The sequence below is a fragment of the Oncorhynchus mykiss genome, chromosome 21 (assembly GCF_013265735.2).
Source record: "Oncorhynchus mykiss isolate Arlee chromosome 21, USDA_OmykA_1.1, whole genome shotgun sequence".
Lineage (NCBI taxonomy): Eukaryota > Metazoa > Chordata > Actinopteri > Salmoniformes > Salmonidae > Oncorhynchus > Oncorhynchus mykiss.
In genome coordinates this window covers 8,693,144-8,720,911 of record NC_048585.1, presented here as the reverse complement: position 1 = coordinate 8,720,911, position 27,768 = coordinate 8,693,144, and the positions used below count along the sequence as shown (strand labels likewise).

General features: G+C 46.3%; 1 protein-coding gene across 3 annotated transcripts in view; it reads right to left on the bottom strand.

Annotated features, from left to right (window-relative positions):
• LOC118936349 (serine/threonine-protein kinase TBK1-like) overlaps nt 1–27,768 on the bottom strand; it is a 59,547-nt gene that overhangs the window by 23,554 nt on the left and 8,225 nt on the right. For 2 of the 3 annotated variants that reach the window (XM_036956767.1, XM_036956768.1), the window contains exons 3-10: nt 20,448–20,588; nt 15,794–15,923; nt 11,410–11,591; nt 10,138–10,298; nt 6,415–6,525; nt 5,547–5,726; nt 2,849–3,045; nt 602–660 (exon numbers count right to left, since the gene is read on the bottom strand). In XM_036956767.1, coding sequence (XP_036812662.1) covers nt 602–660; nt 2,849–3,045; nt 5,547–5,726; nt 6,415–6,525; nt 10,138–10,298; nt 11,410–11,591; nt 15,794–15,923; nt 20,448–20,588 — 1,161 coding nt within the window. Of the gene's footprint in view, nt 1–601; nt 661–2,848; nt 3,046–5,546; nt 5,727–6,414; nt 6,526–10,137; nt 10,299–11,409; nt 11,592–14,863; nt 15,763–15,793; nt 15,924–20,447; nt 20,589–27,768 lie in introns of those variants that run through there. The other variant, XM_036956769.1, reaches the window with a different exon arrangement.

The window sequence follows — 27,768 nt, the reverse complement described above, 5'->3', positions numbered from 1 at the left end:
TCTGCAGATCCTCTCCAGCTCGGTCAGGTTGAATGGGGAGCATCGCTGCACAGCTATTTTCAGGTCTCTCCAGAGATGTTTGATTGGGTTAAATTCCCGGGCTCTGCTTGGGCCACTCGACATCCAGAGACTTGTCCCGAAGCCACTCCTGGGTTGTCTTGGTTGTGTGCTTAGGGTCGTTGTCCTGTTGGAAGGTGAACCATCACCATTCAAGTTGTAGAAACATCTCAAGTATGATCAATGGAAACAGGATGCACCTGAGCTCAATTTCGACTCATAGCAAAGGGTCTGAATACTTTTGTTAATAAGGTATTGTTTTTTATTTTATTTTTATAAATTTTCAAAAATGTCTAAAAACCAGTTTTCGCTTTGGTATTGTGATGTCATTATGGGGTATTGTGATGTCATTATGGGGTATTGTGATGTCATTATGGGGTATTGTGTGTAGATTGAAGAGGATTTTTATTTATTTAATAATTTTAGAATAAGTAACTGTAACGTAACAAAATGTGGAAAAGGGGAAGGGGTCTGAATATTTTCTGAATGCCCTGCAGCATTAACATTTAGTTACCTTGGCATAGCTGGCATAATATATAGTTACCTTGGCATAGCTGGCATCCAGGTCCAGATCGTAGCGAGGCTGGACTTTAGGAGGACTCGCTGTGGAGATCAATAGAGAGACTGAGGTTAACAGACAGACAGACAGATAGATAGAGACTGAGGTCTGTTAACCTCAGTCTCCGTCTGCCCGCCCGCTAACCTCGGTCTCCGTCTGCCCGCCCGCTAACCTCGGTCTCCGTCTGCCCGCCCGCTGACCTCGGTCTCCGTCTGCCCGCCCGCTAACCTCGGTCTCCGTCTGTCCGCCCGCTAACCTCGGTCTCCGTCTGTCCGCCCGCTAACCTCGGTCTCCGTCTGCCCGCCCGCTAACCTCGGTCTCCGTCTGTCCGCCCGCTAACCTCGGTCTCCGTCTGTCCGCCCGTTAACCTCGGTCTCCGCCTGCCCGTTAACCTCGGTCTCCGCCTGCCCGTTAACCTCGGTCTCCGTCTGTCTGTCGTTAACCTCGGTCTCCGTCTGTCTGTCGTTAACCTCGGTCTCCGTCTGTCTGTCGTTAACCTCGGTCTCCGTCTGTCTGTCGTTAACCTCGGTCTCCGTCTGTCTGTCGTTAACCTCGGTCTCCGTCTGTCTGTCGTTAAATGGTGTGACCACCATTTGCCTCATGCAACGTGACACGTCTCCTTCGCATTGAGTTGATCAGGCTGTTGATTGTGGCCTGTGGAATGTTGTCCCACTCCTCTTCAATGGCTGTGTGGAGTTGCTGGATATTGTCAGGAACTGGAACACACTGTCGTACACGTCGATCCAGGACATCCCAAACATGCTCAATGGGGTGGCATGTTTAATGAGTATGCAGGCCATGGAAGAACTGGGACTATGCAGGCCATGGAAGAACTGGGATTTTCAGCTTCCTGGAATTGTGCACTCTGTTCACAACGCCGTCTGCCCCGGTACAGTTTAAACCGGGATTCGTCCGTGAAGAGCTTTAACCCCATCATGAGGCACTCTGTTCACAACGCCGTCTGCCCCGGTAGTTTAAACCGGGATTCGTCCGTGAAGAGCTTTAACCCCATCATGGGGCACTCTGTTCACAACGCCGTCTGCCCCGGTAGTTTAAACCGGGATTCGTCCGTGAAGAGCTTTAACCCCATCATGGGGCACTCTGTTCACAACGCCGTCTGCCCCGGTAGTTTAAACCGGGATTTGTCCGTGAAGAGCTTTAACCCCATCATGAGGCACTCTGTTCACAACGCCGTCTGCCCCGGTAGTTTAAACCGGGATTCGTCCGTGAAGAGCTTTAACCCCATCATGGGGCACTCTGTTCACAACGCCGTCTGCCCCGGTAGTTTAAACCGGGATTCGTCCGTGAAGAGCTTTAACCCCATCATGGGGCACTCTGTTCACAACGCTGTCTGCCCCGGTAGTTTAAACCGGGATTCGTCCGTGAAGAGCTTTAACCCCATCATGGGGCACTCTGTTCACAACGCCGTCTGCCCCGGTAGTTTAAACCGGGATTCGTCCGTGAAGAGCTTTAACCCCATCATGGGGCACTCTGTTCACAACGCCGTCTGCCCCGGTAGTTTAAACCGGGATTCGTCCGTGAAGAGCTTTAACCCCATCATGGGGCACTCTGTTCACAACGCCGTCTGCCCCGGTAGTTTAAACCGGGATTCGTCCGTGAAGAGCTTTAACCCCATCATGAGGCACTCTGTTCACAACGCCGTCTGCCCCGGTAGTTTAAACCGGGATTCGTCCGTGAAGAGCTTTAACCCCATCATGGGGCACTCTGTTCACAACGCCGTCTGCCCCGGTAGTTTAAACCGGGATTCGTCCGTGAAGAGCTTTAACCCCATCATGAGGCACTCTGTTCACAACGCCGTCTGCCCCGGTAGTTTAAACCGGGATTCGTCCGTGAAGAGCTTTAACCCCATCATGAGGCACTCTGTTCACAACGCCGTCTGCCCCGGTAGTTTAAACCGGGATTCGTCCGTGAAGAGCTTCTCCAGCGTGTCAGTGGACATCGAAGGGAAGCGTTTTCCCAACGAAGTCGATTACGACCCCGAACTGCAGTCAGGTCAATTATCTTGTCAAAGGAGAAATGCTACGTAACGGGGATGTAAAACAAATTCGTGCCCAAAACGTGAGAGAAATCATCTTTCTGTGCGTACGGAACATTTCCGGGATCTTTCATTTCAGCTGATGAAAACATGGCACCAACACTTCACATGTTGTCTGTATTTGTGTTCAGTGTAAATCCCATTTCCACATCGATGCTAATAATAAAGACTCTTACGGTCCTCGAAGATGAGCCCCACTGTAGCTACGGACTCTCTGCTGAGCAGCATGATGGGGTTGTCTCTGGAGGTCCGCGGGAAGGTCTGGGCTTGGCGGTTGGGCTCAAGCTGTAGGCGTCGCCCCTCGTACAGGAGCTCCTGGTTGTGGACCGGGATACTGCACCGACGAGACAACAGCTCCTGGAAGAGAGTCGCCCTGGGGAGAGAGGTCAGAGGTTAAGGGTCAGCCTCTATCTCTCGGAGCAGTTTACAGAGAAAAGTAATCATTCTGTGTGTATGGTCAGTGTTTTTTTTGGTCCTATTTGTCCTATCCGACATCCTCGGAGAGGAGGATCACAACCAGAGTCTGTCATTATCAACGGTGACCCTAAAGTTTGGCACACCTGTATTTGGGGAGGATCTCCCATTCTTCTCTGCAGATACTGTCAGGCTCTGTCAGGTTGGGTGAGGAGCGTCGCTGCACAGCTATTTTCAGGTATTTTCCGGGCTCTGGCTGGGCCACTCAAGGACATTCAAAGATTTGTCCCGAAGCCACTCCAGCGTTGTCTTGGATGTGTAATTAGGGTCGTTGTCCTGTTGGACGGTGAACCTTCGCCCCAGTCTGAGGTCCTGAGTGCTCTGGAGCAGGTTTTCATCAAGGATCTCTGTACTTTGCTACGCCAGTCCCTGCCGCTGAAAAACATCCCCCAGCATGATGCCGCCACCATGCTTCACTGTAGGGATGGTGCCGCCACCACAATGCTTCACCGTAGGGATGCCGCCGCCACCATGCTTCACTGTAGGGATGCTGCCGCCACCACCATGCTTCACCGTAGGGATGCCGCCGCCAACATGCTTCACCGTAGGGATGCCGCCGCCACCATGCTTCACTGTAGGGATGCTGCCGCCACCATGCTTCACTGTAGGGATGGTGCCGCCACCACCATGCTTCACTGTAGGGATGGTGCCGCCACCACCATGCTTCATGGTAGGGATCATGCCAGGTTTCCTCCAGACGTGACGTTTGGCATTCAGGCCAAGAGTACAAACTTGGTTTCATCACACCAGAGAATCTTGTTTCTCCTGGTCTGAGAGTCTTTAGGTGCCTTTTGTCAAACTCCAAGTGGGCTGTCATGTGCCTCTTACTGAAGAGTGGCTTCTGTCGGGCCACTCTACCATAAAGACCTGATTGGTGGAGTGCTGCAGAGACTGTTGTCTTTCTGGAATGTGCTATAATAACTAAAAACACATTTTTGCTTTGTCATTATGGGGTATTGTGATGTCATTATGGTGTATTGTGATGTCATTATGGGGTATTGTGTGTAGATTGATGAGGCGAAAAAAATATTTTATACATTTTAGAATAAGGCTGTAACGTATTGTACTGGTGGATGTAGATGTAGTGGAGACTCACGTATTGTACTGGTGGATGTAGATGTAGTAGAGACTCACGTATTGTACTGGTGTAGAGACTCACATATTGTACTGGTGGAGAGACTCACGTATTGTACTGGTGTAGAGACTCACATATTGTACTGGTGGAGAGACTCACGTATTGTACTGGTGTAGAGACTCACATATTGTACTGGTGGATGTAGATGTAGCAGAGACTCACGTATTGTACTGGTGTAGAGACTCACATATTGTACTGGTGGAAAGACTCACGTATTGTACTGGTGTAGAGACTCACATATTGTACTGGTGGAGAGACTCACGTATTGTACTGGTGTAGAGACTCACATATTGTACTGGTGGATGTAGATGTAGCAGAGACTCACGTATTGTACTGGTGGAGAGACTCACGTATTGTACTGGTGGATGTAGATGTAGTAGAGACTCACGTATTGTACTGGTGGATGTAGATGTAGTAGAGACTCACGTATTGTACTGGTGGATGTAGATGTAGTAGAGACTCACGTATTGTACTGGTGGAGAGACTCACGTATTGTACTGGTGGATGTAGATGTAGTGGAGACTCACGTATTGTACTGGTGGAGAGACTCACGTATTGTACTGGTGGATGTAGATGTAGTAGAGACTCACGTATTGTACTGGTGGATGTAGATGTAGTAGAGACTCACGTATTGTACTGGTGGAGAGACTCACGTATTGTACTGGTGGATGTAGATGTAGTGGAGACTCACGTATTGTACTGGTGGAGAGACTCACGTATTGTACTGGTGGAGAGACTCACGTATTGTACTGGTGGATGTAGATGTAGTGGAGACTCACGTATTGTACTGGTGGAGAGACTCACGTATTGTACTGGTGGAGAGACTCACGTATTGTACTGGTGGAGAGACTCACGTATTGTACTGGTGGATGTAGATGTAGTGGAGACTCACGTATTGTACTGGTGGATGTAGATGTAGTGGAGACTCACGTATTGTACTGGTGGGGAGACTCACGTATTGTACTGGTGGATGTAGATGTAGTGGAGACTCACGTATTGTACTGGTGGATGTAGATGTAGTAGAGACTCACGTATTGTACTGGTGGATGTAGATGTAGTAGAGACTCACGTATTGTACTGGTGGATGTAGATGTAGTGGAGACTCACGTATTGTACTGGTGGAGAGACTCACGTATTGTACTGGTGGATGTAGATGTAGTGGAGACTCACGTATTGTACTGGTGGATGTAGATGTAGTGGAGACTCACTTATTGTACTGGTGGAGAGACTCACGTATTGTACTGGTAGATGTAGTGGAGACTCACGTATTGTACTGGTGGATGTAGATGTAGTGGAGAGTAGCCTGCTGTAGACTGAAGACCAACACCACGGTACGATGCAGGATATCACTGGTCTCAGCAAAGAACTGGTCAAAGCCCCAACATTTCTCCTGGTCAGCCTCCAAGATGTTAGCTAGGACTGGGGTCAGCAAGCTCTGGAGGCCCCTGGAGGAGAGAGAGAGGTCAGAGGTTAGAGGTCAGCCTCCAAGATGTTGGCTAGGACTGGGGTCAGCAAGCTCTGGAGGCCCCTGGAGGAGAGAGAGAGGTCAGAGGTTAGAGGTCAGCCTCCAAGATGTTGGCTAGGACTGGGGTCAGCAAGCTCTGGAGGCCCCTGGAGGAGAGAGAGGTCAGAGGTTAGAGGTCAGCCTCCAAGATGTTGGCTAGGACTGGGGTCAGCAAGCTCTGGAGGCCCCTGGAGGAGAGAGAGGTCAGAGGTTAGAGGTCAGCCTCCAAGATGTTGGCTAGGACTGGGGTCAGCAAGCTCTGGAGGCCCCTGGAGGAGAGAGAGAGGTCAGAGGTTAGAGGTCAGCCTCCAAGATGTTGGCTAGGACTGGGGTCAGCAAGCTCTGGAGGCCCCTGGAGGAGAGAGAGAGGTCAGAGGTTAAAGGTCAGCCTCCAAAATGTTGGCTAGGACTGGAGTCAGCAAGCTCTGGAGGCCCATGGAGGAGAGAGAGGTCAGGGGTTAGAGGTCAGGTAATTTACTAGTTTTAATGAACCAGAGGACCTACTTGGAGGAGCTGCAGTAGACAGGGATAGTGGTCAGGGGGTAGAGGTCAGGGGGTAGTGGTCAGGGGGTAGAGGTCAGGGGGTAGAGGTCAGGGAGTGGAGGTCAGGGGTAGACTAAAGTACGTACTTGGACAGGTTGCAGGAGACAGGCATCTCTGTGCTCCACTCAATCTTCCCGTTCTCAAACTTCTGCTGCCCAGAGACGGTTCCTGATGGCTTCTCTGTGATGATTTTATACCTGATGGGAGACAGGACAACAACGTCACTATACAAAACCTTCAGTCACCGAGACAAACATCTCATCTCATTTTACAAATGCTGTCACACCTATCCACCTGTCCAACGGACTTCAAGGAGCCACTCCTCTCCTATTTGTGCTTTATTGGACATGACACGGGCCCAGAGGAAAGAGACAGGTCCTGAAACAGGACACGGGCCCAGAGGAAAGAGACAGGTCCTGAAACAGGACACGGGCCCAGAGGAAAGAGACAGGTCCTGAAACAGGACACGGGCCCAGAGGAAAGAGACAGGTCCTGAAACAGGACACGGGCCCAGAGGAAAGAGACAGGTCCTGAAACAGGACACGGGCCCAGAGGAAAGAGACAGGTCCTGAAACAGGACACGGGCCCAGAGGAAAGAGACAGGTCCTGAAACAGGACACGGGCCCAGAGGAAAGAGACAGGTCCTGAAACAGGACACGGGCCCAGAGGAAAGAGACAGGTCCTGAAACAGGACACGGGCCCAGAGGAAAGAGACAGGTCCTGAAACAGGACACGGGCCCAGAGGACAGAGACAGGTCCTGAAACAGGACACGGGCCCAGAGGACAGAGACAGGTCCTGAAACAGGACACGGGCCCAGAGGACAGAGACACGTCCTGAAACAGGACACGGGCCCAGAGGACAGAGACAGGTCCTGAAACAGGACACGGGCCCAGAGGAAAGAGACAGGTCCTGAAACAGGACACGGGCCCAGAGGAAAGAGACAGGTCCTGAAACAGGACACAGGCCCAGAGGACAGAGACAGGTCCTGAAACAGGACACGGGCCCAGAGGAAAGAGACAGGTCCTGAAACAGGACCCGGGCCCAGAGGAAAGAGACAGGTCCTGAAACAGGACCCGGGCCCAGAGGAAAGAGACAGGTCCTGAAACAGGACACGGGCCCAGAGGAAAGAGACAGGTCCTGAAACAGGACACGGGCCCAGAGGAAAGAGACAGGTTCTGAAACAGGACACGGGCCCAGAGGAAAGAGACAGGTCCTGAAACAGGACACGGGCCCAGAGGAAAGAGACAGGTCCTGAAACAGGACACGGGCCCAGAGGAAAGAGACAGGTTCTGAAACAGGACACGGGCCCAGAGGAAAGAGACAGGTCCTGAAACAGGACACAGGCCCAGAGGACAGAGACAGATCCTGAAACAGCAGTGGGCTGATCTGAGCCCCTGCTGCAGCGGTAGCTATATACAGTAAAATCAGAAACTATTCCGACCTCTTGACTTCTTCCACATTTTGTTACGTTACAGCCTAATTCTAAAATGGATTAAATCGTTTTTTTCCCTCATCAATCTACACACAATACGCCATAATGACATCACAATAGCTCATAATGACATCACAATACCCCATAATGACATCACAATAGCTCATAATGACAAAGCAAACACAGGTTTTTTGTTTTTGTTGTTGTAAATATTCAGAGCCTTTACTCAGTACTTTGTTGAAGCACCTTTGGTAGTGATTACAGCCTCAAGTCTTCTTGGGCATGACGCTACAAGCTTGGCACACCTGTATTTGGGGAGTTTCTACCATTCTTCTCTGCAGTTCCTCTCAAGCTCTGTCAGGTTGGATGGGGAGCGTCGCTGCACAGCTATTTTCAGGTCTCTCCAGAGATGTTCGATCGGGTTCAAGTCCGGGCTCTGGCTGGGCCACTCAAGGACATTCAGAGACTTGTCTCGAAGCAACTCCTGCATTGTATTGTGGCTCTGTGCTTAGGGTCGTTGTCCTGTTGGAAGGTGAACCTTCGCCCCAGTCTGAGGTCCTGAGGTTTCTGGAGCAGGTTTTCATCAAGGATCTCTCTGTACTTTACTCTGTTCATCTTTCCCTCGATCCTGACTAGTCTCCCAGTCCCTGCCTCTGAAAAACACCCCCACAGCATGATGCTGCCACCACCATGCTTCACCGAAGGGATGGAGCCAGGTTTCCTCCAGATGTGACGCCTGGCATTCAGGCTAAAGAGTTCAATCTTGGTTTCATCAAACCAGAGAATCTTGTTTCTCTTGGTCTGAGAGTCTTTAGGTGCCTTTTGGCAAACTCCAAGAGGGCTGTCATGTGCCTTTTACTGAGGAGTGGCTTCCGTCTGGCCACTCTACTATAAAGGCTTGATTGGTGGTGTACTTCAGAGATGCTTGTCCTTCTGGAAGGTTCTCCAATTGCCACAGAGGAACTCTGGAGCTCTGTCAGAGTGACCATTGGGTTCTCAGTCACCTCCCTGACCAAGGCCCTTCTCCCGATTGCTAAGTTTGGCCGGGCAGCCAGCTCTAGAAAGAGTCTTGGTGGTTCCATACTTCTTCCATTTAAGAATGATGGAGGCCACTGTGTTCTTGGAGACATTCAACACTGCAGAAATGTTTTGGTACCCTTCCCCAGATCTGTGCCTCGACACAATCCTGTCTCTGAGCTCTATGGACAATCCCTTCGACCTCATGGCTTGGTTTTTGCTCTGACATGCACTGTCAACTGTGGGACCTTATATAGACAGGTGTGTGCCTTTCCAAATCATGTCCAATCAGTTGAATTTAACACAGGTGGACTCCAATCAAGTTATAGAAACATCTCAAGGATGATCAATGGAAACAGGATTTACCTGAGCTCAATTTCGAGTATCACAGCAAAGGGTCAACACCACCCTAGGTCAACAAGATGTAGCTCTTAGACCACCCTAGGTCAACAGGATGTAGTTCTTAGACCACCCTAGGTCAACAGGATGTAGTTCTTAGACCACCCTAGGTCAACAGAATGTAGTTCTTAGACCACACTAGGTCAACAGGATGTAGTTCTTAGACCACCCTAGGTCAACCGGATGTAGTTCTTAGACCACCCTAGGTCAGCAGGATGTAGTTCTTAGACCACACTAGGTCAACAGGATGTAGTTCTTAGACCACCCTAGGTCAACCGGATGTAGTTCTTAGACCACCCTAGGTCAACAGAATGTAGTTCTTAGACCACACTAGGTCAACAGGATGTAGTTCTTAGACCACACTAGGTCAACAGGATGTAGTTCTTAGACCACCCTAGGTCAACCGGATGTAGTTCTTAGACCACCCTAGGTCAGCAGGATGTAGTTCTTAGACCACTAGACCACCATAGGTCAACAGGATGTAGTTCTTAGACCACCTTAGGTCAACATAATGTAGTTCTTAGACCACCCTAGGTCAACAGGATATAGTTCTTAGACCACTAGACCACCCTAGGTCAAGAGGATGTAGTTCTTAGACCACCCTAGGTCAACAGGATGTGGTTCTTAGACCACCCTAGGTCAACAGAATGTAGTTCTTAGACCACCCTAGGTCAACAGGATATAGTTCTTAGACCACTAGACCACCATAGGTCAACAGGATGTAGTTCTTAGACCACCCTAGGTCAACATAATGTAGTTCTTAGACCACCCTAGGTCAACAGGATATAGTTCTTAGACCACTAGACCACCCAAGGTCAAGAGGATGTAGTTCTTAGACCACCCTAGGTCACCAGGATGCAGTTCGTAGACCACTAGACCACCAGTATATAGTTCTTAGACCACTAGACCACCCTAGGTCAACAGGATATAGTTCTTAGACCACCAGGATGCAGTTCTTACATGACTTCCTTGTTCCTGCGTGGTCCTTCGAAGGGTCTGAAGGGGAGTGACCCGGTGGCAGCGTGGAAGAAGGTGACTCCGATGCTCCACAGGTCAACCGTCGCTCCATACTTCTTCTGGTGCTCTTTCCTCAGCACTGCACGCTCATACATGTCAGGGTGCTGTTGGAGACACACAGAGATATACAGAGAGACACAGAGAGAGAGAGACACACAGAGAGACACCGAGAGAGAGACAGAGAGAGAGACACACAGAGAGACACAGAGAGAGAGACAGAGAGAGAGACACACAGAGAGACACACAGAGAGAGACACACAGAGAGAGACACAGAGAGAGAGATACACACAGAGAAACACAGAGAGACACAGAGAGAGAGAGACACAGAGAGAGATACAGAGAGAGATACAGAGAGAGACACACAGAGAGAGACACACAGAGAGAGACACACAGAGAAACACAGAGAGACACACAGAGAGACACAGAGACACACACAGAGAAACACAGAGAGACACACAGAGAAACACAGAGAGAGACACACACAGAGAGAGACACACACAGAGACACAGAGAGAGAGACACACACAGAGAGAGAGACACACACAGAGAGAGAGACACACACACAGAGAGAGACACACACAGAGAGAGAGACACACACAGAGAGAGAGACACACACAGAGAGAGAGACACACACAGAGAGAGAGACACACACAGAGAGAGAGACACACACAGAGAGACACACAGAGAGAGACACACACAGAGAGACACAAACAGAGAGACACACACAGAGAGACACACACAGAGAGACACACAGAGAGAGACACACAGAGAGAGACACACAGAGAGAGACACACAGAGAGACACACAGAGAGAGACACACAGAGAGAGACACACAGAGAGAGACACACAGAGAGACACACAGAGAGAGACACACACAGAGAGAGACACACAGAGAGAGACACACACAGAGAGAGACACACAGAGAGAGACACACAGAGAGAGACACAGAGAGATACACACAGAGAGACAGAGAGAGACACACAGAGAGACACACACAGAGAGACACAAACAGAGAGACACACACAGAGAGACACACACAGAGAGACACACACAGAGAGACACACACAGAGAGACACACACAGAGAGACACACAGAGAGACACACACGTCATGTTGAGCTGAAGTCTATAGCAGATTATTCCTTTAGATGAGTAAAGTGTCCTATTGTAGGTGAGAGGTCCAAACGGCAGGTAGAAGTCGGAGGTCAGGAGACTCACCAGATATTCCTCAGTGCCGTAAAGAGAGACAAACTGCTCATCGTCATCTAGTTCTCTGGCTGCTCCGAAATCAGTCAGTTTATAGACGGACCTCCCGTCCTCGCCGATGACACGCATGATGTTGCCTGGTTTGATGTCACGGTGCACGATGCCGTACTCTCTGAGATGGTTCATACCGGCTACTGTTAATATACAGGACAGGGTTATTACAGTCACATTACCACAGAGCAGCGTTACCACCTCAACACACACAGCAGCGTTAGTCATTACCACCTCAACACACAGGGCAGCATTATGGTCATTACCACCTCAACACACAGAGCAGCGTAAGTCATTACCACCTCAACACAGAGAAGCGTTACCACCTCAACACACAGAGCAGCGTTAGTCATTACCACCTCAACCCACAGAGCACCGTTACAGTCATTACCACCTCAACCCACAGAGCAGCGTTAGTCATTACCACCTCAACACACAGAGCAGCATTAGTCATTACCACCTCAACACACAGAGCACCGTTACCACCTCAACACACAGAGCAGCGTTAGTCATTATCACCTCAACACAGAGCTGCGTTAGTCAATACCACCTCAACACACAGAGCAGCGTAAGTCATTACCACCTCAACACACAGAACAGCGTTACAGTCATTACCACCTCAACACACAAAGCACTGTTACGGTCATTACCAACTCAACCCACAGAGCACCGTTACGGTCATTACCACCTCAACCCACAGAGCAGCGTTAGTCATTATCACCTCAACACACAGAGCAGCATTAGTCATTACCACCTCAACACACAGAGCAGCGTTAGTCATTACCACCTCAACACACAGAGCAGCGTTAGTCATTACCACCTCAACACAGAGCACCGTTTCCACCTCAACACACAGAGCAGCGTTAGTCATTACCACCTCAACACAGAGCAGCGTTAGTCATTACCACCTCAACACACAGAGCAGCGTAAGTCATTACCACCTCAACCCACAAAGCACCGTTACGGTCATTACCACCTCAACCCACAGAGCACCGTTACGGTCATTACCACCTCAACCCACAGAGCAGTGTTAGTCATTACCACCTCAACACACAGAACAGCATTAGTCATTACCACCTCAACACACAGAGCAGCATTACCACCTCAACACACAGAGCAGCGTTAGTCATTACCACCTCAACACACAGAACAGCGTTACAGTCATTACCACCTCAACACACAGAGCAGCATTAGTCATTACCTCAACACACAGAGCAGCGTTAGTCATTACCACCTCAACACACAGAGCAGTGTTAGTCATTACCACCTCAACCCACAGAGCACCGTTACGGTCATTACCACCTCAACCCACAGAGCAGTGTTACAGTCATTACCACCTAACCACAGAGCAGCGTTACCACCTCACCACAGAGCAGCGTTACCACCTCAACACAGAGCAGTGTTACAGTCATTACCACCTCAACACAGAGCAGCGTTACCACCTAAACACACAGAGCAGCATTACCACCTCAACACACAGAGCAGCGTTACAGTCATTACCACCTCAACACACAGAGCAGCGTAAGTCATTACCACCGTTGATGGTGAGGTGATAATGGGTAGTTGATGGTGAGGTGATAATGGGTAGTTGATGGCGGGGTGATAATGGGTAGTTGATGGTGAGGTGATAATGGGTAGTTGATGGTGAGGTGATAATGGGTAGTTGATGGTGAGGTGATAATGGGTGGTTGATGGTGAGGTGATAATGGGTGGTTGATGGTGAGGTGATAATGGGTAGTTGATGGTGAGATGAGGTGATAATGGGTAGATGATGCTGAGATGAGGTGATAATGGGTAGTTGATGGTGATGTGATTATGGGTAGTTGATGGTGAGGTGAGGTGATAATGGGTAGTTGATGGTGAGGTGATAATAGGTAGTTGATGGTGAAGTGATAATGGGTGGTTGATGGTGAGGTGATAATGGGTATTTGATGGTGATATGATAATGGGTGGTTGATGGTGAGGTGATAATGGGTGGTTGATGGTGAGGTGATAATGTGTGGTTGATGGTGAGGTGATCATGGGTGGTTGATGGTGAGGTGATAATGGGTAGTTGATGGTGATGTGATCATGGGTGGTTGATGGTGAGGTGATAATGGGTAGTTGATGGTGATGTGATCATGGGTGGTTGATGGTGAGGTGATAATGGGTAGTTGATGGTGATGTGATAATGGGTGGTTGATGGTGAGGTGATAATGGGTAGTTGATGGTGAGGTGATAATGGGTAGTTGATGGTGATGTGATCATGGGTGGTTGATGGTGAGGTGATAATGGGTAGTTGATGGTGATGTGATAATGGGTGGTTGATGGTGAGGTGATAATGGGTGGTTGATGGTGAGGTGATCATGGGTGGTTGATGGTGAGGTGATCATGGGTGGTTGATGGTGATGTGATAATGGGTGGTTGATGGTGAGGTGATAATGGGTAGTTGATGGTGAGGTGATAATGGGTGGTTGATGGTGAGGTGATAATGGGTGGTTGATGGTGAGGTGATAATGGGTAGTTGATGGTGAGGTGATAATGGGTAGTTGATGGTGAGGTGATAATGGGTAGTTGATGGTGAGGTGATAATGGGTGGTTGATGGTGAGGTGATAATGGGTAGTTGATGGTGAGGTGATAATGGGTAGTTGATGGTGAGGTGATAATGGTTGGTTGATGGTGAGGTGATAATGGGTAGTTGATGGTGAGGTGATAATGGGTAGTTGATGGTGAGGTGAGGTGATAATGGGTGGTTGATGGTGAGGTGATAATGGGTGGTTGATGGTGAGGTGATCATGGGTGGTTGATGGTGAGGTGATAATGGGTGGTTGATGGTGAGGTGATAATGGGTAGTTGATGGTGAGGTGATAATGGGTGGTTGATGGTGAGGTGATAATGGGTGGTTGATGGTGAGGTGATAATGGGTAGTTGATGGTGAGGTGATAATGGGTAGTTGATGGTGAGGTGATAATGGGTAGTTGATGGTGAGGTGATAATGGGTGGTTGATGGTGAGGTGATAATGGGTAGTTGATGGTGAGGTGATAATGGGTAGTTGATGGTGAGGTGATAATGGTTGGTTGATGGTGAGGTGATAATAGGTAGTTGATGGTGAGATGAGGTGATAAGGTGTCTGTGTGTCTGTAAGAGGTGTGTTTGTGTGTGTGTGTGTGTGGTGTGTGTGTGTGTGTTTGGTGTGTGGTGTGTGGTGTGTGGTGTGGTGTGTGGTGTGTGGTGTGTGTGTCCAGTCCTTCTTACCCACGTCCTGTAGCACGATGAGGAACTCATCCTCGGGGAGTGTGTGTGGTGTGTGTGTGTGTGTCCAGTCCTTCTTACCCACGTCCTGTAGCACGATGAGGAACTCATCCTCGGGGAGTGTGTGTGGTGTGTGGTGTGTGTGTGGTGTGGTGTGTGTGTGTGTGTCCAGTCCTTCTTACCCACGTCCTGTAGCACGATAAGGAACTCATCCTCGGGGAGTGTGTGTGGTGTGTGGTGTGTGTGTGTGGTGTGTGTGGCGTGTGTGTGTCCAGTCCTTCTTACCCACGTCCTGTAGCACGATAAGGAACTCATCCTCGGGGAGTGTGTGTGGTGTGTGGTGTGTGTGTGGTGTGTGTGGCGTGTGTGTGTCCAGTCCTTCTTACCCACGTCCTGTAGCACGATGAGGAACTCATCCTCTGGGAGTGTGTGTGGTGTGTGGTGTGTGTGTGTGTGTCCAGTCCTTCTTACCCACGTCCTGTAGCACGATGAGGAACTCATCCTCTGGGAGTGTGTGTGGTGTGTGGTGTGTGTGTGGTGTGGTGTGTGTGTGTGTGTGTCCAGTCCTTCTTACCCACGTCCTGTAGCACGATGAGGAACTCATCCTCGGGGAGTGTGTGTGGTGTGTGTGTGTCCAGTCCTTCTTACCCACGTCCTGTAGCACGATGAGGAACTCATCCTCTGGGAGTGTGTGTGGTGTGTGGTGTGTGTGTGGTGTGGTGTGGTGTGTGTGTGTCCAGTCCTTACCCACGTCCTGTAGCACGATGAGGAACTCATCCTCTGGGAGTGTGTGTGGTGTGTGGTGTGGTGTGGTGTGTGTGTCCAGTCCTTCTTACCCACGTCCTGTAGCACGATGAGGAACTCATCCTCGGGGAGTGTGTGTGGTGTGTGTGTGTGTGTGTGGTGTGTGGTGTGTGTGTGTCCAGTCCTTACCCACGTCCTGTAGCACGATGAGGAACTCATCCTCTGGGAGTGTGTGTGGTGTGTGGTGTGTGTGTGGTGTGGTGTGTGTGTGTGTGTCCAGTCCTTCTTACCCACGTCCTGTAGCACGATGAGGAACTCATCCTCGGGGAGTGTGTGTGGTGTGTGTGTGTGTGTCCAGTCCTTCTTACCCACGTCCTGTAGCACGATGAGGAACTCATCCTCGGGGAGTCCGTAGGCGTTTGAAGACTCCTCCAGCACCGTATACAGACTCCCACAGGGACAATACTCCATCACCAACACCTTGTGACGGGTGTTGGACTGGGACAGGAAATAACATGTTAGTCAGCACGACTGACACCTCACTGAGACAAACACACACGTGGTCAAATCAACGGTTCCGCTTTCTGTTTCAGAGATACCTCCACTAGGGGGTGTTATTCTACAGATAGTATATACAGATACCTCCACTAGGGGGTGTTATTCTACTGATAGAGATACCTCCACTAGGTAGTGTTATTCTACAGATAGAGATACCTCCTCTAGGTAGTGTTATTCTACAGATAGAGATACCTCCACTAGGTAGTGTTATTCTACAGATAGAGATACCTCCTCTAGGTAGTGTTATTCTACAGATAGTATATACCGATAGAGATACCTCCACTAGGTAGCGTTATTCTACAGATAGAGATACCTCCTCTAGGTAGTGTTATTCTACAGATAGTATATACTGATAGAGATACCTCCACTAGGTAGTGTTATTCTACAGATAGAGATACCTCCTCTAGGTAGTGTTATTCTACAGATAGTATATACTGATAGAGATACCTCCACTAGGTAGTGTTATTCTACAGATAGAGATACCTCCTCTAGGTAGTGTTATTCTACAGATAGAGATACCTCCACTAGGTAGTGTTATTCTACAGATAGAGAAACCTCCTCTAGGTAGTGTTATTCTACAGATAGTATATACCGATAGAGATACCTCCACTAGGTAGTGTTATTCTACAGATAGAGATACCTCCTCTAGGTAGTGTTATTCTACAGATAGAGAAACCTCCACTAGGTAGTGTTATTCTACTGATAGAGAAACCTCCACTAGGTGGTGTTATTCTACTGATAGAGAAACCTCCACTAGGTGGTGTTATTCTACTGATAGAGAAACCTCCACTAGGTGGTGTTATTCTACTGATAGAGAAACCTCCACTAGGTAGTGTTATTCTACAGATAGTATATACCGATAGAGATACCTCCACTAGGTAGCGTTATTCTACAGATAGAGATACCTCCACTAGGTGGTGTTATTCTACTGATATAGATACCTCCAGTAGGTAGTGTTATTCTACAGATAGTATATACCGATAGAGATACCTCCACTAGGTAGCGTTATTCTACTGATAGAGATACCTCCACTAGGTGGTGTTATTCTACTGATATAGATACCTCCAGTAGGTAGTGTTATTCTACAGATAGTATATACCGATAGAGATACCTCCACTAGGTAGCGTTATTCTACAGATAGAGATACCTCCACTAGGTGGTGTTATTCTACTGATATAGATACCTCCAGTAGGTAGTGTTATTCTACAGATAGTATATACCGATAGAGATACCTCCACTAGGTAGCGTTATTCTACAGATAGAGATACCTCCACTAGGTGGTGTTATTCTACAGATAGTATATACCGATAGAGATACCTCCACTAGGTGGTGTTATTCTACTGATAGAGATACCTCCACTAGGTGGTGTTATTCTACAGATAGTATATACCGATAGAGATACCTCCTCTAGGTAGTGTTATTCTACAGATAGTATATACTGATAGAGATACCGCCACTAGATAGTGTTATTCTACAGATAGTATATACCGATAGAGATACCTCCTCTAGGTAGTGTTATTCTACAGATAGAGATACCTCCACTAGGTAGTGTTATTCTACAGATAGTATATACTGACAGAGATACCTCCACTAGGTAGTGTTATTCTACAGATAGTATATACTGATAGAGATACCTCCTCTAGGTAGTGTTATTCTACAGATAGTATATACTGATAGAGATACCTCCACTAGGTAGTGTTATTCTACAGATAGAGATACCTCCACTAGGTGGTGTTATTCTACTGATAGAGAAACCTCCACTAGGTAGTGTTATTCTACAGATAGAGAAACCTCCTCTAGGTAGTGTTATTCTACAGATAGTATATACTGATAGAGATACCTCCTCTAGGTAGTGTTATTTTACAGATAGAGATACCGATAGAGATACCTCCTCTAGGTAGTGTTATTCTACAGATAGTATATAGTGATAGAGATACCTCCACTAGGTAGTGTTATTCTACAGATAGTATATACTGATAGAGATACCTCCTCTAGGTAGTGTTATTCTACAGATAGTATATACTGATAGAGATACCTCCACTAGGTAGTGTTATTCTACAGATAGAGATACCTCCACTAGGTAGTGTTATTCTACAGATAGAGATACCTCCACTAGGTGGTGTTATTCTACAGATAGTATATACTGATAGAGATACCTCCACTAGGTAGTGTTATTCTACAGATAGAGATACCTCCACTAGGTAGTGTTATTCTACAGATAGAGATACCTCCACTAGGTGGTGTTATTCTACAGATAGTATATACTGATAGAGATACCTCCACTAGGTGGTGTTATTCTACAGATAGAGATACCTCCACTAGGTAGTGTTATTCTACAGATAGTATATACTGATAGAGATACCTCCACTAGGTAGTGTTATTCTACAGATAGTATATACTGATAGAGATACCTCCACTAGGTAGTGTTATTCTACAGATAGTATATACTGATAGAGATACCTCCACTAGGTGGTGTTATTCTACAGATAGAGATACCTCCACTAGGTGGTGTTATTCTACAGATAGTATATACTGATAGAGAAACCTCCACTAGGTAGTGTTATTCTACAGATAGTATATACTGATAGAGATACCTCCACTAGGTAGTGTTATTCTACAGATAGTATATACTGATAGAGATACCTCCACTAGGTAGTGTTATTCTACAGATAGTATATACTGATAGAGATACCTCCACTAGGTAGTGTTATTCTACAGATAGTATATACTGATAGAGATACCTCCACTAGGTAGTGTTATTCTACAGATAGTATATACTGATAGAGATACCTCCACTAGGTAGTGTTATTCTACAGATAGTATATACTGATAGAGATACCTCCACTAGGTAGTGTTATTCTACAGATAGTATATACTGATAGAGATACCTCCACTAGGTAGTGTTATTCTACAGATAGTATATACTGATAGAGATACCTCCACTAGGTAGTGTTATTCTACAGATAGTATATACTGATAGAGATACCTCCACTAGGTAGTGTTATTCTACAGATAGTATATACTGATAGAGATACCTCCACTAGGTAGTGTTATTCTACAGATAGTATATACTGATAGTATATACTGATAGAGGTACCTCCTCTAGGTAGTGTTATTCTACAGATAGAGATACCTCCACTAGGTAGTGTTATTCTACAGATAGTATATACTGATAGAGATACCTCCACTAGGTAGTGTTATTCTACAGATAGTATATACTGATAGTATATACTGATAGAGGTACCTCCTCTAGGTAGTGTTATTCTATAAATTACAGGGTATATAACTGACCTCCTCTAGGTAGTGTTATTCTACAGATAGTATATACTGATAGTATATACTGATAGAGGTACCTCCTCTAGGTAGTGTTATTCTACAGATAGAGATACCTCCACTAGGTAGTGTTATTCTACAGATAGTATATACTGATAGAGATACCTCCACTAGGTAGTGTTATTCTACAGATAGTATATACTGATAGAGATACCTCCACTAGGGGGTGTTATTCTACTGATAGAGATACCTCCACTAGGTAGTGTTATTCTACTGATAGAGATACCTCCACTAGGTAGTGTTATTCTACTGATAGTATATACTGATAGAGAAACCTCCACTAGGTGGTGTTATTCTACAGATAGTATATACTGATAGAGATACCTCCACTAGGTAGTGTTATTCTATAGACAGAGATACCTCCACTAGGTAGTGTTATTCTACTGATAGAGATACCTCCACTAGGTAGTGTTATTCTACTGATAGAGAAACCTCCACTAGGTAGTGTTATTCTACAGATAGTATATACTGATAGAGATACCTCCACTAGGTAGTGTTATTCTACAGATAGTATATACTGATAGAGATACCTCCACTAGGTAGTGTTATTCTACAGATAGAGATACCTCCTCTAGGTAGTGTTATTCTACAGATAGTATATACTGATAGAGATACCTCCACTAGGTAGTGTTATTCTACAGATAGTATATACTGATAGAGGTACCTCCTCTAGGTAGTGTTATTCTATAAATTACAGGGTATATAACTGACCTCCTCTAGGTAGTGTTATTCTACAGATAGTATATACTGATAGAGATACCTCCTCTAGGTAGTGTTATTCTATAAATTACAGGGTATATAACTGACCTCCTCGAGGTAGTGTTATTCTATAAATTACAGGGTATATAACTGACCTCCTCTAGGTAGTGTTATTCTATAAATTACAGGGTATATAACTGACCTCCTCTAGGTAGTGTTATTCTACAGATAGTATATACTGATAGAGATACCTCCACTAGGTAGTGTTATTCTACAGATAGAGATACCTCCACTAGGTAGTGTTATTCTACAGATTGTCAGTATATACTGAGATACCTCCTCTAGGTAGTGTTATTCTACAGATAGTATATAGTGACAGAGATACCTCCACTAGGTAGTGTTATTCTATAAATTACAGGGTATATAACTGACCTCCTCCTCCACAGCGAACAGCTTGACGATGTTCTTATGGTTGAGTTTCTTCAGGACCTCAAACTCTCTCATTTGGACGTCGAGTGGTCGCAGGAAACTGAGGTTGTTGAACACCTTCACCGCATATAGGTCCCCCGTTTTCTGGTGTTACAGAACACAGTGTTATATACAGGTGTGTTTTCAGGTGTTACAGAACACAGTGTTATATACAGGTGTGTTTTCTGGTGTTACAGAACACAGTGTTATATACAGGTGTGTTTTCAGGTGTTACAGAACACATAGTGTTATATACAGGTGTGTTACAGAACACATTGTGTTATATACAGGTGTGTTACAGAACACATAGTGTTATATACAGGTGTGTTACAGAACACATAGTGTTATATACAGGTGTGTTACAGAACACATAGTGTTATATACAGGTGTGTTACAGAACACAAAGTGTTATATACAGGTGTGTTTTCTGGTGTTACAGAACACATAGTGTTATATACAGGTGTGTTTTCAGGTGTTACAGAACACACAGTGTTATATACAGGTGTGTTTTCAGGTGTTACAGAACACATAGTGTTATATACAGGTGTGTTACAGAACACAGTGTTATATACAGGTGTGTTACAGAACACATAGTGTTATATACAGGTGTGTTACAGAACACATAGTGTTATATACAGGTGTGTTACAGAACACATAGTGTTATATACAGGTGTGTTACAGAACACAGTGTTATATACAGGTGTGTTTTCAGGTGTTACAGAACACAGTGTTATATACAGGTGTGTTTTCAGGTGTTACAGAACACATAGTGTTATATACAGGTGTGTTTTCTGGTGTTACAGAACACATAGTGTTATATACAGGTGTGTTACAGAACACATTGTGTTATATACAGGTGTGTTACAGAACACATAGTGTTATATACAGGTGTGTTTTCAGGTGTTACAGAACACATAGTGTTATATACAGGTGTGTTTTCTGGTGTTACAGAACACATAGTGTTATATACAGGTGTGTTTTCAGGTGTTACAGAACACATAGTGTTATATACAGGTGTGTTTTCTGGTGTTACAGAACACATAGTGTTATATACAGGTGTGTTACAGAACACATTGTGTTATATACAGGTGTGTTACAGAACACATAGTGTTATATACAGGTGTGTTTTCAGGTGTTACAGAACACATAGTGTTATATACAGGTGTGTTACAGAACACATAGTGTTATATACAGGTGTGTTACAGAACACAGTGTTATATACAGGTGTGTTACAGAACACAGTGTTATATACAGGTGTGTTTTCAGGTGTTACAGAACACAGTGTTATATACAGGTGTGTTTTCAGGTGTTACAGAACACATAGTGTTATATACAGGTGTGTTACAGAACACATTGTGTTATATACAGGTGTGTTACAGAACACATAGTGTTATATACAGGTGTGTTTTCAGGTGTTACAGAACACATAGTGTTATATACAGGTGTGTTACAGAACACATAGTGTTATATACAGGTGTGTTTTCAGGTGTTACAGAACACAGTGTTATATACAGGTGTGTTTTCAGGTGTTACAGAACACAGTGTTATATACAGGTGTGTTTTCTGGTGTTACAGAACACAGTGTTATATACAGGTGTGTTTTCAGGTGTTACAGAACACAGTGTTATATACAGGTGTGTTTTCAGGTGTTACAGAACACATAGTGTTATATACAGGTGTGTTTTCAGGTGTTACAGAACACAGTGTTATATACAGGTGTGTTTTCAGGTGTTACAGAACACAGTGTTATATACAGGTGTGTTTTCTGGTGTTACAGAACACAGTGTTATATACAGGTGTGTTTTCAGGTGTTACAGAACACAGTGTTATATACAGGTGTGTTTTCAGGTGTTACAGAACACAGTGTTATATACAGGTGTGTTTTCTGGTGTTACAGAACACAGTGTTATATACAGGTGTGTTTTCAGGTGTTACAGAACACAGTGTTATATACAGGTGTGTTTTCAGGTGTTACAGAACACAGTGTTATATACAGGTGTGTTTTCAGGTGTTACAGAACACAGTGTTATATACAGGTGTGTTACAGAACACAGTGTTATATACAGGTGTGTTTTCAGGTGTTACAGAACACAGTGTTATATACAGGTGTGTTTTCTGGTGTTACAGAACACAGTGTTATATACAGGTGTGTTTTCAGGTGTTACAGAACACAGTGTTATATACAGGTGTGTTTTCAGGTGTTACAGAACACAGTGTTATATACAGGTGTGTTTTCAGGTGTTACAGAACACATAGTGTTATATACAGGTGTGTTTTCAGGTGTTACAGAACACAGTGTTATATACAGGTGTGTTTTCTGGTGTTACAGAACACAGTGTTATATACAGGTGTGTTTTCTGGTGTTACAGAACACAGTGTTATATACAGGTGTGTTTTCAGGTGTTACAGAACACATAGTGTTATATACAGGTGTGTTTTCTGGTGTTACAGAACACAGTGTTATATACAGGTGTGTTTTCAGGTGTTACAGAACACATAGTGTTATATACAGGTGTGTTACAGAACACATTGTGTTATATACAGGTGTGTTACAGAACACATTGTGTTATATACAGGTGTGTTTTCTGGTGTTACAGAACAAAGTGTTATATACAGGTGTGTTTTCAGGTGTTACAGAACACATAGTGTTATATACAGGTGTGTTACAGAACACATTGTGTTATATACAGGTGTGTTTTCTGGTGTTACAGAACACATAGTGTTATATACAGGTGTGTTACAGAACACATAGTGTTATATACAGGTGTGTTTTCAGGTGTTACAGAACACATAGTGTTATATACAGGTGTGTTTTCAGGTGTTACAGAACACATAGTGTTATATACAGGTGTGTTTTCTGGTGTTACAGAACACAGTGTTATATACAGGTGTGTTACAGAACACATTGTGTTATATACAGGTGTGTTTTCTGGTGTTACAGAACACATAGTGTTATATACAGGTGTGTTACAGAACACATAGTGTTATATACAGGTGTGTTTTCAGGTGTTACAGAACACATAGTGTTATATACAGGTGTGTTTTCAGGTGTTACAGAACACACAGTGTTATATACAGGTGTGTTACAGAACACATAGTGTTATATACAGGTGTGTTACAGAACACATAGTGTTATATACAGGTGTGTTTTCAGGTGTTACAGAACACATAGTGTTATATACAGGTGTGTTTTCAGGTGTTACAGAACACATAGTGTTATATACAGGTGTGTTTTCAGGTGTTACAGAACACATAGTGTTATATACAGGTGTGTTTTCTGGTGTTACAGAACTCAGGTCCACCATTATCTTTAACAGAAAAATATTATGTGTTTAAACTTTAGGTAGAAGACGATATACAGGTCCCCTGTTTTCTGATGTTAGAGAACAAAACATTATTAAACCTTAAATAGCAAACCACTAATTGCCTGCGTGCACTGAGTAGTGAAATCTACACTACATGACCAAAAGTATGTGGACACATGTTCAGCCATCATCTCATTCCAAATGAGACACAGCCCTAGTGAGACAGTCTATCAGGGACACAGCCCTAGTGAGACAGTCCATCAGGGACACAGCCCTAGTGAGACAGTCCATCAGGGACACAGCCCTAGTGAGACAGTCCATCAGGTCCCATCAGGGACACAGCCCTAGTGAGACTGTCCATCAGGGACACAGCCCTAGTGAGACAGTCCATCAAGGACACAGCCCTAGTGAGACAGTTCATCAGGTCCCATCAGGGACACAGTCCTAGTGAGACAGTCCATCAGGGACACAGCCCTAGTGAGACAGTCCATCAGGGACACAGCCCTAGTGAGACAGTCCATCAGGTCCCATCAGGGACACAGCCCTAGTGAGACAGTCCATCAGGGACACAGCCCTAGTGAGACAGTCCATCAGGGACACAGCCCTAGTGAGACAGTTCATTAGGTCCCATCAGGGACACAGCCCTAGTGAGACAGTCCATCAGGGACACAGCCCTAGTGAGACAGTCCATCAGGGACACAGCCCTAGTGAGACAGTCCATCAGGGACACAGCCCTAGTGAGACAGTCCATCAGGGACACAGCCCTAGTGAGACAGTCCATCAGGTCCCATCAGGGACACAGCCCTACTGAGACAGTCCATCAGGGACACAGCCCTAGTGAGACAGTCCATCAGGGACACAGCCCTAGTGAGACAGTCCATCAGGTCCCATCAGGGACACAGCCCTAGTGAGACAGTCCATCAGGTCCCATCAGGAACACAGCCCTAGTGAGACAGTCCATCAGGGACACAGCCCAGGTGAGACAGTCCATCAGGGACACAGCCCTAGTGAGACAGTCCATCAGGGACACAGCCCTAGTGAGACAGTCCATCAGGGACACAGCCCTAGTGAGACAGTCCATCAGGGACACAGCCCTAGTGAGACAGTCCATCAGGTCCCATCAGGGACACAGCCCTAGTGAGACAGTCCAGCTGGGACACAGCCCTAGTGAGACAGACCATCTGGGACACAGCCCTAGTGAGACAGTCCATTAAGTGCCATAGATGTTAATTCTGTCAGAATCAAACAGACAGAACCAAACACAAAGACATGTCCAGACCCATCCTAATATGTGTTGGCATCCTCCCTCTAGTCTAGAGAGACCTGGGAAAGCCCCTGTGGAGACAGAAGGGAAAGCCCCTGTGGAGACAGAAGGGTTAGCACGCTAGCTTAGACTGATATGGCTGAGCAGACAACCATAACCCTCTGTGACATGAACAGTCGGTGAAACGTCTCAAAATGGCGAGTTAGTGAGACAACAGACAGTGAACAACAGTACTATATTAGACTTCCTGTTAGGCCAACATGTCAACAACTAAAACAACACTACACTTCTGCTCTTGCATCCACGCAGGTGAGAGACTGCCAAGATGCTTGGTGGAGAGACTGCCAAGATGTCCCCCTCAGTTACAGTCCCCCCCAGTTACAGTCCCCACCCTCCCCTCAGTAACAGTGCCCCCCGCACTCGTTACCGTTCCCCCCACCCCCCAGTTACAGTCCCCCCCTCCCTCAGTGCTGCCCATAGATACAGTTGAAGTCGGAAGTTTACATACACTTAGGTTGGAGTCATTAAAACTAGTTTTTCAAACACTCCACACATTTCTTGTTAACAAACTATAGTTTTGGCAAGTGGGTTAGGACATCTACTTTGTGCATGACACAAGTCATTTTTCCAAAAATTGCTTACAGACAGATCATTTCACTTATAATTCACTGTATTACAATTCCAGTGGGTCAGAAGTTTACATACACTAAGTTGACTGTGCCTTTAAACAGATTGGAAAATTCTCTGACCAGCCCTGTACCTTGTGTCTGCCACGGTAGATGTTAGCCCTGTACCTTGTGTCTGCCACGGTAGATGTTAGCCCTGTACCTTGTCTGCTACGGTAGATGTTAGCCCTGTACCTTGTCTGCTACGGTAGATGTTAGCCCTGTACCTTGCGTCTGCCACGGTAGATGTTAGTGTGTTAGCCCTGTACCTTGTCTGCTACGGTAGATGTTAGCCCTGTACCTTGTGTCTGCCACGGTAGATGTTAGCCCTGTACCTTGCGTCTGCCACGGTAGATGTTAGTGTTAGCCCTGTACCTTGTGTCTGCCACGGTAGATGTTAGTGTGTTAGCCCTGTACCTTGTGTCTGCCACGGTAGATGTTAGTGTTAGCCCTGTACCTTGTGTCTGCCACGGTAGATGTTAGTGTGTTAGCCCTGTACCTTGCGTCTGCCACGGTAGATGTTAGTGTGTTAGCCCTGTACCTTGTGTCTGCCACGGTAGATGTTAGTGTGTTAGCCCTGTACCTTGTGTCTGCCACGGTAGATGTTAGTGTGTTAGCCCTGTACCTTGTGTCTGCCACGGTAGATGTTAGTGTTAGCCCTGTACCTTGTGTCTGCCACGGTAGATGTTAGTGTTAGCCCTGTACCTTGTGTCTGCCACGGTAGATGTTAGTGTTAGCCCTGTACCTTGTGTCTGCCACGGTAGATGTTAGTGTTAGCCCTGTACCTTGTGTCTGCCACGGTAGATGTTAGCCCTGTACCTTGTGTCTGCCACGGTAGATGTTAGCCCTGTACCTTGTGTCTGCCACGGTAGATGTTAGTGTTAGCCCTGTACCTTGTGTCTGCCACGGTAGATGTTAGTGTTAGCCCTGTACCTTGTGTCTGCCACGGTAGATGTTAGTGTTAGCCCTGTACCTTGCGTCTGCCACGGTAGATGTTAGTGTTAGCCCTGTACCTTGTCTGCCACGGTAGATGTTAGCCCTGTACCTTGTCTGCCACGGTAGATGTTAGTGTGTTAGCCCTGTACCTTGCGTCTGCCACGGTAGATGTTAGTGTTAGCCCTGTACCTTGTGTCTGCCACGGTAGATGTTAGTGTGTTAGCCCTGTACCTTGTGTCTGCCACGGTAGATGTTAGTGTGTTAGCCCTGTACCTTGTGTCTGCCACGGTAGATGTTAGTGTGTTAGCCCTGTACCTTGTGTCTGCCACGGTAGATGTTAGTGTGTTAGCCCTGTACCTTGTGTCTGCCACGGTAGATGTTAGTGTGTTAGCCCTGTACCTTGTGTCTGCCACGGTAGATGTTAGTGTGTTAGCCCTGTACCTTGCGTCTGCCACGGTAGATGTTAGTGTTAGCCCTGTACCTTGTGTCTGCCACGGTAGATGTTAGTGTGTTAGCCCTGTACCTTGTGTCTGCCACGGTAGATGTTAGTGTGTTAGCCCTGTACCTTGCGTCTGCCACGGTAGATGTTAGTGTGTTAGCCCTGTACCTTGTGTCTGCCACAGTAGATGTTAGCCCTGTACCTTGTGTCTGCCACAGTAGATGTTAGCCCTGTACCTTGTGTCTGCCACGGTAGATGTTAGCCCTGTACCTTGTGTCTGCCATGGTAGATGTTAGCCCTGTACCTTGTGTCTGCCACGGTAGATGTTAGCCCTGTACCTTGTGTCTGCCACAGTAGATGTTAGTGTGTTAGCCCTGTACCTTGTGTCTGCCACGGTAGATGTTAGTGTGTTAGCCCTGTACCTTGTGTCTGCCACGGTAGATGTTAGTGTGTTAGCCCTGTACCTTGCGTCTGCCACGGTAGATGTTAGTGTTAGCCCTGTACCTTGTGTCTGCCACGGTAGATGTTAGTGTGTTAGCCCTGTACCTTGTGTCTGCCATGGTAGATGTTAGTGTGTTAGCCCTGTACCTTGTGTCTGCCACGGTAGATGTTAGTGTGTTAGCCCTGTACCTTGTGTCTGCCACGGTAGATGTTAGTGTGTTAGCCCTGTACCTTG